At 50.1% G+C, this 18,331-nt stretch overlaps 4 protein-coding genes, 1 long non-coding RNA gene and 1 pseudogene across 5 annotated transcripts; 2 read left to right on the top strand and 4 right to left on the bottom strand.

Annotated features, from left to right (window-relative positions):
- Window positions 1-13: 13 nt before the first annotated feature.
- Window positions 14-2,289, bottom strand: LOC147986785 (uncharacterized). Its single transcript, XR_015617423.1, has 6 exons — window positions 1,959-2,289; window positions 1,788-1,844; window positions 1,574-1,707; window positions 1,184-1,490; window positions 354-482; window positions 14-153 (listed from the first exon to the last, which is right to left on the bottom strand). It is a non-coding gene; the product is annotated as an uncharacterized LOC147986785 (long non-coding RNA).
- A 588-nt stretch (window positions 2,290-2,877) lies between these two features.
- On the bottom strand, window positions 2,878-3,981 carry LOC147986784 (F-box protein At3g07870-like). The gene has a single exon (XM_087542156.1). It carries the CDS (start codon window positions 3,979-3,981, stop codon window positions 2,878-2,880), a length of 1,104 nt encoding a protein of 367 aa, XP_087398282.1.
- Window positions 3,982-7,408: 3,427 nt separating this feature from the next.
- Window positions 7,409-9,436, bottom strand: LOC125539777 (putative phospholipase A2 homolog 1). Its single transcript, XM_048703290.2, has 3 exons — window positions 9,230-9,436; window positions 9,010-9,129; window positions 7,409-7,841 (listed from the first exon to the last, which is right to left on the bottom strand). Exons 1-3 carry the CDS (start codon window positions 9,336-9,338, stop codon window positions 7,663-7,665), a joined length of 408 nt encoding a protein of 135 aa, XP_048559247.2. The 5' UTR covers window positions 9,339-9,436; the 3' UTR covers window positions 7,409-7,662.
- Window positions 9,437-9,747: 311 nt separating this feature from the next.
- LOC125539775 (homoserine kinase) lies at window positions 9,748-11,201 on the top strand. Its single transcript, XM_048703289.2, has one exon. It carries the CDS (start codon window positions 9,790-9,792, stop codon window positions 10,921-10,923), a length of 1,134 nt encoding a protein of 377 aa, XP_048559246.2. The 5' UTR covers window positions 9,748-9,789; the 3' UTR covers window positions 10,924-11,201.
- A 4,375-nt stretch (window positions 11,202-15,576) lies between these two features.
- LOC147986783 (BTB/POZ and MATH domain-containing protein 2-like) lies at window positions 15,577-16,149 on the bottom strand. The gene has a single exon (XM_087542155.1). The coding sequence runs from the start codon at window positions 16,147-16,149 to the stop codon at window positions 15,577-15,579; it is 573 nt and encodes a 190-aa protein (XP_087398281.1).
- Window positions 16,150-16,388: 239 nt separating this feature from the next.
- Window positions 16,389-17,844, top strand: LOC125534137 (26S proteasome regulatory subunit 6B homolog pseudogene; annotated as a pseudogene).
- The last annotated feature ends 487 nt before the right edge of the window (window positions 17,845-18,331 follow it).

Below are 18,331 nucleotides of genomic sequence, written 5' to 3'. Positions count from 1 at the left end.
TGGTCAACCTCGCCCCCCCTCGGAAACACCATGATGGCCACAATCGACCTTGCCCTGCCCACCGGCATGGTCGCCATTGCAAGCATCACCTTCCCGTCTTGCCCGTGCTCGCCGACCGCCTCTCACACAACCCGCTCAACAACTACCCGGCTCCTGCTTCCATGAAAATGCAATATATTTCATAGTCACCAATAGGCAACAGAAGTAAGATCACCAATTAAATCCTAGTATGATGAACCATTTATGCCGAAATAGATACAAAGCAACTCATAGATTAAACTTAAATCTAGCAATATAGTACACGTGGCACCAGAGTAAACCCCAGATTAAACAATGTGGTAGATAGTGTTTACCTGAATGCTAACAGAGGTATACCAAGTAACAAAGCTAGTTACAGCCAAAGCTCGATGCCTCCAAACCAAAGTTTAACTCCTAACAGGAAATGTCTCCATATCAAGCTAGCTGCGGCCAAACTTTGGAACCTGAAAAAAATGGAGGGGAAAACGAAATCAGGAAAGGCAAGAGAAAGAAAGTCATATAGGATAGAATTATCTCACTGCTCCAAACATATACAGTACTGCTAAGAAATCTCCTTATTAGTTCTTCTATAGAATTAGCCCACTGATGAGAGAAGAGAGTAAATGTAATTATTTCTTACAACAATCTTTGGAAGATTAGTATTAAACATATACATTGGGAATTCGCAAAAAAAACATATACAACGGGAGAATAAGTGGTTTTTTTCAGAGAACTAATTGAACAAAGAAACTACAATTAATAAAGTAGCACATAGTCCGTGATGTAATTCGTAGCAGTACAGGTCCGCTGATGTTACCACACAAACACAAATTACCTGAAGCCTTCCAATCAAATCGAGTACGGTACGTATTAAAAGAACTACTATGTGAGCTAAGGAAGCAGCATCGAGGACGCAAGGAAATACGATTGTCACTTGTCAATACATTCCCCTAATCTCCCCAATTATACGGTACATGCTCATACACTTATATTTTTTTCTAGGTCTGCTGGCTGTGAAAACTGAAGTATGTGGGTATTTTTGACCTGTAAGTGCAGCTAGGGATGAATGTAATTCAGAAAACTAAAATACAAAGTAGATGTTTTCTGCTTGTAAGATAGATCTGCTACCAACCATTCACAAGGATTAAGCTAGATGCTGGCAAACCTTGTTCAGGAGGTTGCGATGGCTAAGACAGGTGACGAATTCTCATGTTTTTTTACTGGCTCCTTAGTTCTATGAAGAAACCACCCAGCTCTGCATCCAAAACTTTTTGCTGTAGCCAAAAAGAATCAATAGTTTTGTCCTTCAAGAAGTAATGCTAATCAAGCAACCAATGCTATATTCAGTAAGGCATTTAATACAGGCGAATCCTTCCATGAAAAATCATATCAAACTTTCTCCAAAAAAACAGTAACAATCTGACGGTGCATCACAATGGGATGTCGATCACGTTGAAATAGAGTTCAAATTCCTTGCAAAGAATAAGATTGCTGTGAGGAAATTGAAAAGAAAGTTACAATTCTCATAAATGGATTGGCTGAAGGCATGCAGTACCTGAACACAGCACACATGCACCTCCTTTTCCTACCTCCAGATTGCGATCTGCACGAGGTCACCACCCAGCCACGCCTGGCCACCCCCCGCGCTCTTGATTAGCGGCGACAGCGTTATCCATCTACATCAGCTAGCTGGAGAAACAAAGCCATATGCTACACTGAGAGTCAAATCGATGATCCCACAATTGTAACAATAGAACAAATAACCGAACCTTAAACCGGAAAGCTGCTACTTGGCTCCAGGCTCCATCTTCATGGCCATCGATCTGCTGATTATAGATCATCAACCCTCCTATATTAGCCGTGACCCTCGATTCTTGATACATCGGATGATAGGGGAGGGGGTGGGAAGACCATGGAAAAAAGGGTATATCAGATCGAACCTGCTCTGATCAGGTCGCCTGGGTCAGTCCTACGGCGTAGGATGGCGGAGCTTGGCCACAGACAGCCGTCTGGATCCTGCAGGTGCACAGGGCATCCACGGGACAAACACGCCCAACACAGCACACTCGCGTGCCCGCCATGGACAGATCACGTATGCCCACTCGCACGCACATGCAGAGACGCACGCCATCGATCCAACGGTTCATCCATGCGCGCTGGAGAAGGGGGATGCAATGGAGGAGAGTGCACACGCAAAAAAGGAATGGGCGTTGATGCTGGGCTTTGGCCGCCCGACGTTGGTGCCGTCGTGGGAGGCTCTGAACGGCTGACGGCCGCGGCGGCCGCCGCCGCCCCAAGTCATACGCGCGAGAGGTAAGCAATCTTATTCTTTTGGTGAGGCGAGATGTGCGCCCAAATTTCTTCGCCGGTCTGTTTCACGCAGGTGGGTCGGAATCGAGGGGCGGACGAAGATTGTGCAGGATGCGGTCAGTCTTGGCCGCGGGAGGCGAGCAGGGAGAGACAGAAGAGCGGCGGCGTGGTGGCGTGCTTCAATGATGGCGAGTCCCCGACAGCGGCAGGGTGCCCCTCCGATAGCGACGTAGCGCGGTCGATGGTGGGAAGGCGTGACCAGATCGACCTCTCGCGTAGCCGGCCGCCACCGCTCGCAGGCAGAGAGAGATGTGAGAGGGGAGGGACTTCCATGGGAGAGAAGAGAGGATGCGTTGACCTGTGGAGCTCGCCGTCAGATGCGTCATGTGTAGAGATAAAGGAAACTACAAACTGTCTCTGGTGGGACGAAAATTAACCGGCGGAGACTACCAACTGCTCCATTAGGAGTAGAGATAAAGGAAAACATCAGTTCATCGAAGATGAACTCAACGAGCAATGAAACTAACACAAAATTAAGCAATAATTTTCTTAATTTGTTTTGTAAACACCGAGCGGCTCCGTGGTCTCCACATAGGCGAACGCCTCATAACTTATGTAAGAGCTGTCTTCACACAGCGCCATGTTTGCAACAAGTGTCCCCTTATCCCAATGGCCAACACGCACCGCCTCATTGCTCGTCGGTGTCCGGCCTAAAGACGACGTGTGCTTATAATACAAGAGTCGTTCATATGTTAGGACGTACTTGCCATACACAAAGTGCCACCGTGGGATATCTTGCTTGAAGTTGTACCGGTGGCTCCACCGTTGTCCTTCCTCTAGAACCCATACATTAGGCCCGGCGACAAATCCCAGCCTTCCATGCACCTCCGCCAGGCGGTACTGATCACGTCGGACTGGCAACGGTATGGTGGTGGAGACGACACGCTCGTCGCTGAGGTCAAATGACATGATCTTTGCCGCGCCACCACCGGTAACCCTAACCCAGTATGTCATGCCATCGACGCTTATGATACCAGCGGCAAGCCTGGTAATCACGTCGCCAGGGTCGACCGGCACCTCCCTCCACGTGGGCTCCCCCAGCGTGAGCACATGAACGGCGTTGAACTCACAGATCCGGTCGTGGCTGGACGGGACGTGCACGACCTTGTATTGCCCCGTGGTCGGGTGGTACGCGAAGCTGTACGCGTAGCCCCATCCAATCGAGCGATGGGTCCCGATGATGAACGATTCTGCGCACGGCAGCGGCCGGACTGGATGCTCCTCGCCGGTGGCCGGGTTGAGCAGGGTGATGGTGCCGCCTACCCCTTTGGTGTTATCGCACAGGCAGAGCAGCCCGTTGCAAGTGCCGACCAGCTGCAGAGCGTAGAGGGGGCGCTCAGGTTCGGAGTACCTCCACAGCTCGGTGCAGCTCCCTGTTGGCGATGGCGACGACAGGTCGCTGGAGACATAGACGATGGCCTTGTCGGCCCTCCAGAGGAGGAGCTTGGGACGGCTCTGCGACTCCGTGGTTCGCTCGTTGACGACGTCGCGCCAGAGTCGGCACACTAGGCGTGCCCGGCGCCTGGAGCTCGGCGGGAGACGCAGCAGGATCTCCGCCATCACGTCCCTGGGGAAGTCATGATCCATGGCCATAGCTCTGCGCTTCTTTCTTCTTCTTTTTTGACTTCCACCACGGCGGCTCGTGCGTTGATATCGCGTGTGCGTAACAGAACTCTTTTGCTTCCCAGGTTGTTTTGTTTTTTTTTTCCTTTTTAGCTGGTGGAACTTAACGTAGCTGTCAAGTTTATTGGAACGGGAGACCGTGGCGGATACAGAACAGTCTATTTAATCCGAAGAGATAGCGTTACAATTTACAAATGTTCCACCAATATAAACGACCATTTGCAATTACAAGAGTTTTTTAAGAGAAAAAAGACGCCAGCCGAGCCCAAGAAAAAATTAAACCTAGCCCGACTTTAAATTAACAAAGCGATTAATTGGTTTAGTTTTAAGCTCATAATCTAGTTAAGTGCTCTTGTAATCTAAGAGTAGGCCATCAACCAGTCAGGATTAAAAGGGCATCACAATACAGAGGAAATAAAACACAAAGCGGAAAAGCAAGAATACAAAGTGCTAAGGATGACAACTCAAAGGCAACAACAACAGTGAGCCACAGTACATAGCACCATTGCCGGCGACCAATGCTGCACCAACGCCAACTAACAAACTAAGGGCATTTTCAGCCGTTGGCCCCCCAGGAGAGGCAAAAAATCGCCCCCTAGGGGCGCACCGGCGCTAAACCGCGCACTGGGGGCGTGATGCCCCCAGTCGCGGCCCCCCACAGGTTTTTAAAATGTTCAAATTCGGCGCAAACACAACGCAAACACGGGCGAGTTCGTTCAAATTTAAACATTCTCGGCATGTAGAACCGCGTGTAGTCACCGCCGCCGCCGCCGTCGTCGTCGTCATCGTCGCCCCCGCCTACGCCTCCGTCATCCCTGCTGCATCCCTCCCCCGGTTGGCGCGGCGGGTTGGACGGTCCGGGGGCGTCGTCGTCGTCGCTATCGAGGACGACGACACCGTCCTCGTCCTCGCGCCCACTTTTGCAGGCGGCGATCTCCTCCAGGGCCCGGCACTGCCGGACCATCTCCTCGTGCAGGTAGTTGTCGCGCGACCACCGTGTGGCGTCCTCGTCGGAGAAGCCGCGCCGGGCTATCTCCTCGTACTCCGGGGGGAGGCTGGACTCCACCTTGGGCTCGACGAGGGCGCCAGAGCTGCGGGTACGCGCGCTGACAGGCGTGTCCTAGGGCTCCGGCTTGACGGGGCGGAGGTGGAGGCAGGGAGAGCCGCTGGACGAGGAGGACACCCCGGTCTCCATGCGCCTCGGCGTCCAGGAGCTTCCCCGGCGGCGTGAGAAGGACGGGGAAGCGGGGTACTCGAGGTGCGGCGTGTTGCCGCCTTCGATGTACTCGAGGACGGACTCCAACGTGCGCCCGGGCACGCCCCACCACCGACGCCGGCCGTCGGCGTTGAACCTGCCGGAGGGCACGACGCCGTTGGTGGCCTCGAGCTGCTCGTCGTGCCGGCGGCGGAAGTACGGCTCCCAGATTGGGCTGTCGGGGACGTACCGGGGCCCTTCCCTCGCCGCATGCGGTAGGGACGAGCGGATGTGTGCGATCTCCGCACGCCGCGCCGCGCCGGTGGGTACCAGGGGCACCGGCACGCCGCCGGCGCTGATCGTCCACGCCTCGGGCACCCGCATGTCCGGCGGGACCGGGTACTCGGCCTCGAAAAGGAGGCGAGCCTCGTCCTCGTGCAGATGACGGCGCCCGAATCCGTTCGCCGCCGCAGCGTCGCCTAGGAAACGCTCGGCCATGCTTTCTCAACTGGTGACGGCAAGAGGAGGAAAGGGGGAGAAATGAGCGCGTCGTCGGTGGATGATCGGGGTGAGTCTCTCCGGCGCGCTTGCAGTCGGCTTTTATAGGCGGAGACGCCGCGTGGTAGGCTTGGCCGGCGCGTTACGCGTGGCGCGATTGCGTGGCGGCCGAGGGACGCGTCGCCCAGCCTTCACTGCGCCGTCCGTGAGGCATCAATGGAGGCTGACCGGCGCGGCAGCGCACGGCAGCTTTGGCATTGATTCGCCGCGGGAAACGAGGCGATGAAGACGACGAAGGGGCGAGAAGAGAGTAGAGTCACTGACGCGGCGGGCCCGCGGCTCTTCGCGCCAAAAACGATTCGCCCGGCGCCCCCGAGCGACCCCCAGCGCGCCGGGTTCGGGTTGGGTCCGCCGGCGCCAATTTCGGCCCGAGCCGGCGAAAACTGGGCTCTTGGAGGCGCGACTGGGCCGATTTTTTGACGCCGGAGGACAAAAAAACGCCTGGAGGGTCTTCTTGGGGGCGCGGCTGGAGATGCTCTAAGGTCTCGGGATGAAGGCACCACTGTGAGCATCATGCACCGACTGCATTTGAAGGGCCAAACATGACCAGCACACGATCTGTCTCCCTCGCCTCAAAGGGCCACAACCCTTTCACCCAAGCTCAACGGGTGCCGCCGTATAGAGTGGTTCCCAAAGAACCCACATTCAAGGTTCCCAAGCTGCCAAAGGAGAAGCAATAGGCCAGACCCACAGGCATGAATTACTGACCATACGAGCACGGTCGCTGGCAAGGGCAAGGCAAAGCGTTGGACGATAGCTATCGAACGAGGGTGCATATCCATGAAGAAGGCCGAAGAGGGCATCACCATGCATCGATCGAGGATAGCACCAGGAGCGAGGATTGTCGCAAAAGTAGCATCAACATATAATTGTTTTTTTTGGTAATCAAAACCTACATTATGCTAGTGCGACTTGCCGATATATTCAATATATTGACCCTTGTGGTGCAATATATCATCTTGCAGGACTTACATAGGAGATGTAATAACTTTTAGATGAAAGATTTTGGAGCAGCTGATAGTATCTTGAACATCAAGCTTTTGAGAGGCGACGATGGTGAAATCACTTGGTTGCAGTCTCGCTATGAGGATGGACGGATCGGCCTCGACGCTGCGGCACGCGTGGTTCGACATCGACCCACCACTGGGATGGCATCAGCAGTACCACAGCATGGTGTACCTCAAGGACGTCATGGAAACAGAAGGATGGGACAATGGCACCGATTGCGTCGACACGATGGTCCTGTTCACCGGCATGGAAGTGGTGCTACAAGGATCCAGGCTTGGAATGATCAAGCACAAATCCAAACGTCTTGACACCTACATAGACTCTATCCTCTAAAATGCAGTATATTTCTTGGTGGCATCATATACATGCGTTTTAATTCAGAGTACTAGCACCTCTTTTATCTATTTTTTTGGTGCAATAATTATCTGTCTGTTCCAAATGAGGGGACTAATAATAAATGTATGATTTATGAACACCTCCTCGACATAAATTTATCATTGTATCTCCAACTTGGCTATTTTAGCAATTCTTGTATCTGTGCTATCAACACATTCCTCCAATATTTCAATGGCCCAAGGAGCAGAGATATAACTAGAAAAACAATAATCGAAGCAGACCACAATTAGGCGGATACCATGAAGAAAGAGATATTCTCAAATTGGAGAATGATGAGATTTTGATTCAATTATATTGCAACTCTGTTTACAAAAATGCCCAGGCAGAAGATCTGATACTATATGCTGCAAGCAGCACCACAACCTAAAATTATCTCTATGGCTGCCCAAAAGAATGTGATTTTACCAATTGAAGTAAAATTACAGTATAATCATCAAAGGAAGTCAATATTCAATCAACGAAGCAATGCGCCAAGTACCTCTCCAAGGCCAAAGCTACAGTTCTAACTTCTGGCTGCCCAACTGGCTGAGCATGATCGCCATGTCCATACCATGAGTCATCGTCGCCATAGCCATTTCATACGGGCATTTCTTGGAGAAGCCGACCTTGCCAGCCTTCTTCACTTTCCTCATGCAGTTTTTGAACTTCTCATGGCATTTGATACTCATCAGGCCTGATCAATTTACATTTATGCAAAGAAAAAGAACCATGAGATTGAGGATTCAGAGTACAGATCTTCAGATAAACAGCTCGAGCGCAAACTTTCTTTCACACCACAAGCATCATATATCCGTTGTGTTTCATGCATGCATACATGTCCCAGCGAAACTGGTTACTCATGGTGTAAGATAAACAAAGCAATATAATTATAGGAATGCGGGGAATGTACTGATTGATCTGGCGGGTGTCATCTGTCATTTGAAGGTAAAAAGAGGTTCCACCCATATGAAGTCCTCGATGCAATTTGTTCAACAATTGCCCCCCTTGTACCCAAACACCCATGCGACTCTTTAGCTGTACAATACTCAATGACACATGAAATTTAACAGGGAACTACAAAGCTGTGAAGACACAGCCGCAATTGACAAATACGGAGTATAATATAAAATTATTGACCAAAAACTGCGACTTGTCCCAATGCAGTATAACTATAGGATTGTGGAGATGTCATTAATCGATCTGGCGGGTGCCATATGTCGTTTGGAGGTAAAAAACTGTGATCCATGTCAACCTGATGCAATGTTGAACACCCCTTTGAATCCAAACCGCCTGTCATCTGTCGTTTGGAGGTAAAAAACTGTGAACCATGTCAACCTGATGCAATGTTGAACACCCCCCTTGAACCCAAACCGCCAACACATATCGCCCAATCCATGCGGCTGCACGACTTACTGTACATAACATGTGCAATTTAGAAGGAAATTGGTGGAAGCATAGCTGTATACTGACAGGAAACGGCTGACCAGATATGTAACTTGTCTGGCTGTCCCGATGCGTTCTGGTGTGCATACTACAAAGCTGTGCAGTTTATCTAGCAAATTAACCACACACAATTTATCACTGAACAACAGATGAGCGAAAACATCAGTTCATACAGGCAATTGTGAACCAAAACTACCACTGCATTGCCATTACTAAATGACAGAGCAGAGTAGAGCAAACAGCAATTGAAAGTCTGAATTCTGAAACTGTCTAGCCAATGCCCATCTTATCAACTGTCAGCACCTTCCGAATTCACATGTCCAAACAATACAGTGCAGCGTATGGTTGTTCATGGCGGCCTGGGTTGACCGATCCAGACGCCATTGTTTCTTTCTGAAGCTAGAAAGGGGATGACGTACCTTTCTTGCCGACGCAGTGGTCGTGGTCGCGGCAGCAGGCGTCGAGGTCGTCGCAGGGCTCCTCCCCCTCGCACCCGCTCCACCCCACGCCGCAGAACTTGCCGTACCGGATCCCCACCGCTGCCACCCATCCCATCCATTCCATGGTCAGAGCATGCTCAGATCAGAAAGAAATCGTCACACTCGATTGACCGGATCAGGGGAGGACGAGGAGGCTCACAGTCGCAGTTGAGCGTCGCGCACGACCGGCTGCACGGCGGCGGCGGCGGCGACGCGGCCGCGGAGCCCCCGGCCAGGAGGAGGAGGACGAGCAGGACGGCAATCGCCATCGCCGGTTCGTGGTGGAGATTGTTCTTGGAGCCGCGGTGGTGGCGGGCCACGCCTGTCAGTACACTCTTCAGACTTCTGGTTGTTCCCAAAGGCAAAGCCCAAGCCCAAGGCCCTCTTTGATTCCCAGGATTTTCAAATTGTAGGAATAGGAAAAGTATAAGGTTAAAATGATATGCACACATAAATCCTACAGGATTAGTATGAAGTGTTTGATGGTAAAAAAACAAAGAAATTGTAAATAAAAGTTGAAGTGAATGTTAAATTTCCTATAAAATGTAGTACAAAAGATTTTATAGAAAAAATTTCTATAGGATCCAATCCTATAAATCAAAGGACCAACGTAGAAAAAATTCTTAAAAATCCTATAGAATTCCTTTGAATCGAATCAAAGGAGCCCCAAATCTTTTCCCCAAACCCCACCCACCCACGCGCGCACCGGCCACCCCCGCAATGGCGGCGGCGGCGGCGGCGTCTCCGGCCACCGCGCAGTCCTCCTTCCCCTCCACCCGCAAGGCAACGCTGCTCTCCTTCCGCGTCTCGAGCAAGCTCAGAGTCTCCGCCGCGGCGGCATCGGCCGACCCGCCCCCGGCCTTCAGGTCCGTCACGGCGTTCGCTCCGGCCACGGTGGCAAACATGGGCCCGGGCTTCGATTTCCTGGGCTGCGCCGTCGCCGACGCCTCGCTCTCCCTCGGCGACACCGTGACCGCCACGCTCGACCCCACGCTGCCCGCCGGCACGGTCGCCATCTCGGGCATCACCTCCCCGTCCTTCCCGCGCCTCGCCGAACGCCTCTCCCGCGACCCGCTCCGCAACTGCGCCGGCATTGCCGCCGTCGCCGCGCTCAGCGCCCTCGGCGTCCGCTCGCACGGCGTCTCGCTCAGCCTCGCCAAGGGCCTGCCGCTCGGCTCCGGCCTGGGCTCCTCGGCCGCCTCCGCAGCAGCCGCCGCCAAGGCCGTGGACGCGCTCTTCGGCTCGCTGCTCCCCCGCGACGGCCTCGTGCTCGCCGGCCTCGAGTCCGAGAAGGCCGTCAGCGGCTTCCACGCCGACAACATCGCCCCGGCCATCCTCGGGGGCTTCGTCCTCGTGCGGAGCTATGAGCCTTTCCGCCTCGTCCAGCTCCCCTGCCCGCCCGCACTCCACCTCTGCTTCGTCCTCGTCACGCCTGAGTTCGAGGCGCCCACCAGCAGGATGCGCGCCGCCCTGCCCAAGAACGTCGCCCTCAGCCACCACACCCGCAATTCCAGCCAGGCTGCTGCGCTCGTCGCTGCCGTCCTGCAGGGTGACGCCGCCCTCATCGGTTCGGCAATGTCGTCTGACTTCATAGTCGAGCCCACCAGGGCGCCGCTGATTCCCGGCATGGCCGCGGTGAAGGCCGCCGCCCTGGAAGCCGGAGCGCTAGGATGCACCATCAGCGGAGCGGGCCCAACCGCCGTGGCTGTCATCGAGGGAGAGGAGAAGGGGGAGGAGGTCACGCGGAGGATGGTTGACGCCTTCCTTTCAGTGGGGAAACTGAAAGCCACCGCCACCATCGCGCAGCTTGATAGAGATGGCGCCAGGGTTATCTCCACCTCAAGTTTGGAGTAGGAAGGTACATTGTCTTGCTTGTCTGGTTTGTGTATGTGTATTACACTGACTGAACATGTTGTCGGTGATTTGGTGCGGTAGGTGTTTGGAAGTTCTCCCAAATTAGTGTATTATCACTCGGTTGTCAGTTCTAATTGTTTGTTAAATGTTCTTAATGAGTGGATCGATTTACCATTTAATTTGAAATTGTAATCGTATTATCAATCCCTGACCGAGTGGCACAACTTGTTGGACAGCAGCCTCAAAGCAACATGGCGGTGTATCATTCCCTCTGTTAACATTTTTTTCTTCCCTGTTTCATGGATAGTTTAAACATTTATGAATCTACTAAACCTGTGCATTTTTTTAGTCGTCCTTGTGTCTACTGTAACCATTTCAACATACTATTTATTAGTGATATTTTAGATTTCTGTTTTGTATTCACTGTGGAAGGAAAGGAGGCACACCTGTCAGATAGGTGTAAAACTGTCCTGTTTTGTATTCACTGTGGAATTGGGTTTAAGACAAAAAATGTTGCAAAAGAAAAATATGTTGGGATAGCAGCAGGTAACTGGAGTTGGGGAAATAAATAAACAATCTGCAAAAGATACCAGAATGTTGGATGGTGTGGAATGCTCAGATACTGACAGTGGAAACAGTGTCTCCAGTGCTAATAACCAGGGGCTCTCTCAGGATATGCTAGATGATCCTGACAGCTTTGCAGGAGGAATGGGGCTTAGTACACAGGTGATTGCAGAGGTAAACAGAGGACTTGATGAGGAGCAGGAGGCCATAGGATCACAACTGGTTGGAGGTGATTTTGGGGAGGAAAATTCAAATAGAGACCAGAACTTACAAGCAAAAAAAGTGGAGCTTGGAGGTGTGTTGAGAGATTTCAGCCAGGAAAAGGATAATATAGTGGATGAGAATTGGAGGAGGGCTAGCAGGAATGTGACAGATCAGCATGTAATGGAGAAAGCAATGGACAGGGCTAAAGTGAAGAATTTGGAGTTTTCCAATTGGTGAGTCTACTTCCTTAAATTTTCCTACAGTTTTAAATGCTGCACATGAAAAACTATTAAGTTCAGTTGCTACTGCGGGTGTTAAATTAGGTGGAAATGAGAAGGAAATTAAGCAATCTGAGAAGTTTTAAAGAAACTAGAAGAAGCTAGATGCAATTTATTTGAGGCTAGTCCTGGTAAGAGCAGTAAAGATTTGCTTTGTAGTGGCTCTAAGAAAATTAGTTTTAATGTAGCTAGAGGTATGGGGGAGGCTGATAAAGTAAAGTTTCTTAAAGAAACTATTGTAGAACATAATATTTTATTTGTACGTGTGCAGGAAACAAAGAAAACTAGTTATGGTGCTGATTGGTTAATTAATATTAGTGGTAGAAAGAATTTTTCCTGGGTATGTGTTCCATCAGTAGAACTGAGTGGTGGTATTATGTTAGGAGTGGATAGTGATTGTTTTGAAGTACTGGAAGCTGAATCGGGTGATTTTAATGCTAGAATGACAGTTAGAGAGAAAAGCTCTAATAAGAAATGGATTTTAGCTGCTGTGTATGGGGCTGCTCATGGTAGAGACAAGGGAGCCTGTTTGGTTGAGCTAGTGCATATTTTTTTATTGTAATGAGCTCCCTCTGTTAGTTGGAGGAGACTTTAATTTGATTAGGAAAATTAGTGATAGCAGTCGGGCTAGGAGATTAAATAAATGGTCTAATCTTTTAGTACTATTATTGAGCGTTGTGAGTGTAAGGAGGTGGAGATTGCAGGTGGTTGTTTTACTTGGTGTAATGACCATAGTTCTGCTTTATTTAAGAAATTGGACAAGATTATAATGGTAAATGGGTAGGAGCAAATGTTTCCTCTTGTACATGTGAATACCTTGCCTAGACCTATCTCTGATCATTCGCCTTCAGTTGTTAATTTGGCATTAAATATCCCTAAAATTGTAAAGCCTTTTAAGTTTCTTAGAGAGGATCTAAGTGAGGTGGCCAGCAAAGTTTGGAATGCATTTCATTTTGATACAACTAAGTTAGATAAGTGGCAGAATAGAGCTAGAGTAGTGAGAAAAAAGTTGAAAGGATGGAACATTAACTATGAAAGTTTTTATAGAAAACAGAAGAAAATTTTGGAAACTGCTATTGATGATATAGACAAAGAGAGTGAAATTATGCTTTATCTGTAGACAAGTAGTATAACACTAGAAAAGATCTAGATGTGCAGTAACAACATATTAGAAAGGAGGAGCTGGTGAAGTGGTATCAGAGGTCAAAAGACACTGACCTGCTCCAGGGAAATTCTCTTACTAAATATTTTATGGCTAAAGCTAGCGGTAGAAAACGGAAGAAACATAAGATTTTATTATCTCTACAACAAGAGGAGGGTTTGATTGTAGGGGATGATAACATTCTACTTAAGCATGCCATTAAATACCCTAGAGAGCTCTTTGGTCCAGAGGCTAGTGTTATTAATGTCTCTTTAGATGTTCCTTCACAATGTGTGCTTGATGATATCGATAAGCAGTTGCTGATCAAACCTTTTACAGTTGAGGAAGTAAAACATGATGTTTTCCAGATGAAACATAATAAATCCCCAGGTCCTGATGGGTTTCCCAGAGTTTTTCCAGCATTTCTGGGACTTGAGTTGTGATGATTTGATGCCTCTGTTTCATGATTTTTTTAATGGAAAGTTGGATGTAGGAAGACTTAACTATGTCATTATTTATTTGTTGCCTAAAGGGAATGATGCTGACAGAATCCAAAGATATAGGCCTATATGTTTGCTAAATGTTCCTTTTAAGACTTTTACTGTGGTAAAAGTAGAGCCGTTGTTGTAGAAGATAAGATTATATCCCGTGTGCAGACGGCTTTTATGAGAAATATGTTTATTTTAGATGGTGTGGTATTGTTGCGTGAGATAATTCATGAGATTAGAGTTAGAGAAAAGAAGTGCTGTCAATTTCAAGATTGATTTTGAGAAAGGACAAAATTAACTAGGATTTTTAGAAAAGGTGATGGTTATGAAAGGGTTCCCAATTAAATTTGTAAAGTGAGTTATGACTTATGAGTACTGTTAATGATGGTAAGGTGGCTTTTATGGTCAGTGACAATATTCATACCTATTTTCCCACTAGAGAAGGTTTGAGGCAAGGGGACCCTCTGTACCCCATATTGTTCTCAGTACTTATTAATAGAGTTGTAGAACATGGTCTCATTGCTCCTATGGTCGATAATCTAGTAGAGGACGGAATGGCCATGTTACAGTATGCAGATGACACAATTTTCATATTTGAGGATGATTTGGATAGTGCAGTAAATTTAAAACTTATTCTGTGTATTTGTGAGCATTTATTTGGTTTGAAAATTAATTTTCATAAAGTGAGATAATTCTACTGGGTAAAGCTAAGGATACAGTTTTGGAGTATAGATCTATATTTACTTGTGTAGAAGGTGAGTTACCTTTGTGTGTGTGTGTGGGTGGGGGGTGGGGGGCTTGTTCGTAATACAAAGTTAAGAAATAGTGATTGGAAAGATTCAGAGGAAAAAGTAGAGAACAAAGCTGGAACTGGGTAAGGGAAACTGATGTGTTCTGGCGATAGATTATTATTACTTAGTCCCTCCATCCCACAATATAAGATGTTTTTGCAAGCTGTTTTAGCTTGCAAAAATGTCTTATATTATGTGATGGTGGGAGTAGATCTTGTGTTAGTAATGTGCGTTTATACATTTTATATATGTATGATCTGCCCATTGCTCCTGGGAAGAGAATGATTTTTTTTTATGAAAATAATGATTTGGCAGGAAGATGAGAATATTAAGAAGTACCATCTAGTTAATTGGCAGGAGATTTGTCAACCTAGAAAGCAGGGGTGTTAGACTTATCTGCTTAGTACTCCCTCCGTAAAGAAATATAAGAGCGTTTAGATTAGTACTTTAGTGATCTAAATGCTCTTATATTTTCTTATAGGCGGAGTAGATTACAGTGGAAGCTCGAAAACGAGGAGGGTTGATGGTAGGAATTAATTAGGATTAAATACCTTAGTAATGTTACTTTGTCTCGGTGTAAATTGAAACCTGTGCACTCCCACTTCTGGTTTGGATTAATGAAAGTAAAAGATGTCCTTTTAAAGTTTTGTAGGAAAACAAGTTCTTCAATGGTGAGAGAACCAGGTTTTGGGAAGATGTCTGGATCGGTGATGTTTGCTTAGCTATCCCAGATTGTATAATCTTTGTAGCGATAAGAATTGTAGAGTGAATATCCATTTCTGAGCCCATGCTCATCGACAACCGGTTAAGAGAAAATAATAATAAAAGCAACTACAAAATTTAAAAAAATGTTTTTTTGCATGGTAGATGATTTGGTGCGTTAGATCTGCTCCAAATTTTAGATCATTTGGACATATGAGGAACTCTCAGCAAAAAAAAAAGGACAAATTGGGTCAGAACAGTAAACTATTTCACAAACCCCAAATTTGCCTTCTTTGCTGAGAGATACTTAGATGCCAAAATAAGCTGAAATTTGGAGCGGACCTCACACACCTTGAGCGTCTTTCATGCAAAAAAAAAAATCATCGTTCATTGTGTTGGCTCAGTGTCTTCACCTGTGTTCGCCAACGATGATTCACCTGTGTTTACAATGAACGATGATTCACCTGTGTTTACAATGAATAAAATCATCGTTCATTGTGTTGGCTACACCTGCGTTTACAACTGCATCTCTGCATCAACATGAAGCGTTTGCCAGAAAGAAAATTGCTACAACGCCTGCACGGCTGCACTGTTGGCTTGTTGATGACGACCAACTCACACTTGATGGTGAAGCGGTCTCCTCGCAGCTTGGACTTGTGAGCCAGTCGGATATTGCCATAACCAATATTACCGTCGGACGTAAATTTTTGGATCAGCAACGGCCCAGCCGGGTGCACCTTGCCGCCTTTCTCCCGCAGGCTTAAGCGGTACCACGCCTTGACCCCCGTCTCCGCCGCCGGGCCGCCGCGGAGATGCAGGAAGGCCGCCACGTGGTCAGGCGCCCGGCGGTCGCCGTCAGGGTAGAAGTAGATGTTCCAGTCGTAGCCCCCGACGCTGAAGGTGCTGGAGCTGACGTACTCGTCGGCGCCCGATCCCACGAGCAGCGAGTAGTTCTTGACGACGAACTTGTGCGCCGCCGTGGTGGCCTCCGTCGTGCACACCGACGACGTCCTGCACACCGGCGAGTGCTCTGCCCAGCAAGAGTAGAAGTTCCCCATTGCTTTAGGTACGTCTTGACTCTTGACTGCTCTCGCTCTCCTCCTGGGTGTGTCTAGACTCTAGGGTGGTATGAAGTTTGACGAAGGAAAGCATACCCACAGTCGGAGTAGCGCCAAATCTGAAAAATAACTGAATTCAACTTCCTGTTTACTTCGGACTGGACTTCCGAGCCGGCCGGCTGGTTTTCATCGAGTGCCTATAAAAGAAGGGCTCTCCCTTCCGATTTTCATCGAGTGCCTGCAGCGACTAGAGACAATCTATTTCCATCGATCGTGTCATGAGCCAGCGACCTAGTACGACGATCAGGAACTTGTAGTACGCCGATGGCCGCGTCAGCCAAATCGCTCCACCCGACACCGTCGGACCTCACCGTGCAGCAGTGCCACTATCCCTGCCCCTGCGACGTCGAGTATGATGATTCGGTGGAACTGTCCTTGCCTCCGCGACCGCCGATCCCCAGGGAGCTCATGGACGATTTGGGCATAGGTTTGGACACCGGCGACGTCGGCGAGAACGCGGACCTGTTCAGGCAGTTCATGGCCCTGGAGAAGGAGCTCGACCTGCTTGAGTGCGAGGAGGAGGACCTGCGGATCGAGATCGCGGACCTGCTGCCCATGGTTCGGCTCATGGAGGCAGAGCACGAATACCAGCACAAGACCAAGTGCGGCGGCGCCCTAATCGTCGGCCACGTCGTCGAGGTTGTCGACGAGGGCCACGCTGTCGTGACCACCAGCGCCAGGCCCTTCGCCTTCTGCGTGCCCGTCCTCGGCGACGTGGACCGCGCGCTCCTCAAGCCATCGGCCAACGTCGCGCTGTCAATGTCGAACCTCGCGGTCGTCCAAGTGCTGCCGGCGGACTCCGGCTGGACCGTGCCCCTCGTCAATGCCACCGAGAGGCCGAGCGTCACCTACGCGGACGTGGTCGGGTGCGAAGAGCAGAAGCGGGAGGTGCTCGAGGCCGTGGAGCTGCCGCTGACGCACCCGGAGCTGTTCGCCCGTGCCGGCGTGGAGGCGCCGCGCGGCGTGCTCCTGCACGGCCCGCCGGGCACCGGCAAGACCATGCTGGCCAAAGCCGTCGCGCATCACACGTCGGCGGCCTTCATCCGCGTGAGCGGCTCGGAGTTCGTGAACAGGCACCCGGGCGAGGGGCCCAGGATGGTCCGCGAGGTGTTCCAGGCCGCCCGCGAGAACGCGCCGGCCATCATCTTCTTCGACGAGGTGGACGCGATCGCGGCGGCGCGGACCGACTCCGACGACGCCTCGGCCGCCGACCGCGAGGTGTACAGGGTGCTGCTGGAGCTGCTCGCGCAGATGGACGGCTTCGACCAGTGCCCCGACGTGCGGGTGATCATGGCGACCAACCGCGCCGACGCGCTGGACCCGGCGCTGCTGCGGCCGGGGCGCCTGGACCGCAGGGTGGAGTTCCCGCTGCCGGGGAGGGCGCAGAAGCGGCGGCTGTTCCAGGCGTGCACGGCGGGGATGCCCCTTGACGGCGGCGTCGACCTGGAGGACCTGGTGGCCCGGCACGAGGAGATGAGCGCCGCGGACATCGACGCCGTGTGCCGCGAGGCTGGCATGCGGGCCGTGCGCGACCGCCGGTGCGTGGTGACGCGCGAGGACTTGGAGGAGGGCTACCACGCCGTGGCCAAGCATATCGACCGCGGTGCTGACCAGTTCGCGTTCTACAGCTTATAGTAGAAAAACTTGTTCCGTCGTGGTCATTTTTGTTCAGCTTCTCAGACCAAACGGGAGTCATGTATTCACGTTTACACCTGTTGAGCTGTAGAGACATGCTTGCTCGCTGTAGGTTGGGTGTTCGATTATACATCTATACTCGGTCCTCCTCTCATATTTTAGGTCAAATTTTGGCCATGTATATAACGAAATTGCTAAATTTCGACTTCTCAGTCCATTGAGACTTCAGTGTCGATGCTTTATTCATGAATTCTTACGTGAAGATCTGTGTAATTTTTTGTAAAATAAGTCCATTGAAACTCATATTTTTTATAATTTTTTGGAAGATCACGCCCTTTCGTCCCCATCACATCTTTTATGTTTTGCATTTCGACCTGAATAAAATGACCGATGCCGAAGCTCCCCGGCTCGCCGCCCTCGTTCCCAGGCAGCCACACTGACCGTCGCTTGTAGTTGTAGCAAAACGTGCAACCGGTTTTAGCTCTTT

Source organism: Triticum urartu, chromosome 2A (genome assembly GCF_056163025.1).
Source record: "Triticum urartu cultivar PI428250 chromosome 2A, HENAU_Tu73, whole genome shotgun sequence".
NCBI lineage: Eukaryota > Viridiplantae > Streptophyta > Magnoliopsida > Poales > Poaceae > Triticum > Triticum urartu.
Note: the sequence above shows the minus strand (reverse complement) of the source record. Positions and strands in the feature narration are given on the sequence as shown.

Bases quoted from the DNA above. Each gene is read 5' to 3' on its own strand.
- LOC147986784 (XM_087542156.1), bottom strand. From the start codon at position 3,981: ATGGCCATGGATCATGACTTCCCCAGGGACGTGATGGCGGAGATCCTG.
- LOC125539777 (XM_048703290.2), bottom strand. From the start codon at position 9,338: ATGGCGATTGCCGTCCTGCTCGTCCTCCTCCTCCTGGCCGGGGGCTCC. The intron at 9,130-9,229 runs GTGAGCCTCCTC...GATGGGTGGCAG, and splicing joins CGCGACGCTCAACTGCGACT to CGGTGGGGATCCGGTACGGC. The intron at 7,842-9,009 runs GTACGTCATCCC...TAAATTGATCAG, and splicing joins CCACTGCGTCGGCAAGAAAG to GCCTGATGAGTATCAAATGC.
- LOC147986783 (XM_087542155.1), bottom strand. From the start codon at position 16,149: ATGGGGAACTTCTACTCTTGCTGGGCAGAGCACTCGCCGGTGTGCAGG.
- LOC125539775 (XM_048703289.2), top strand. From the start codon at position 9,790: ATGGCGGCGGCGGCGGCGGCGTCTCCGGCCACCGCGCAGTCCTCCTTC.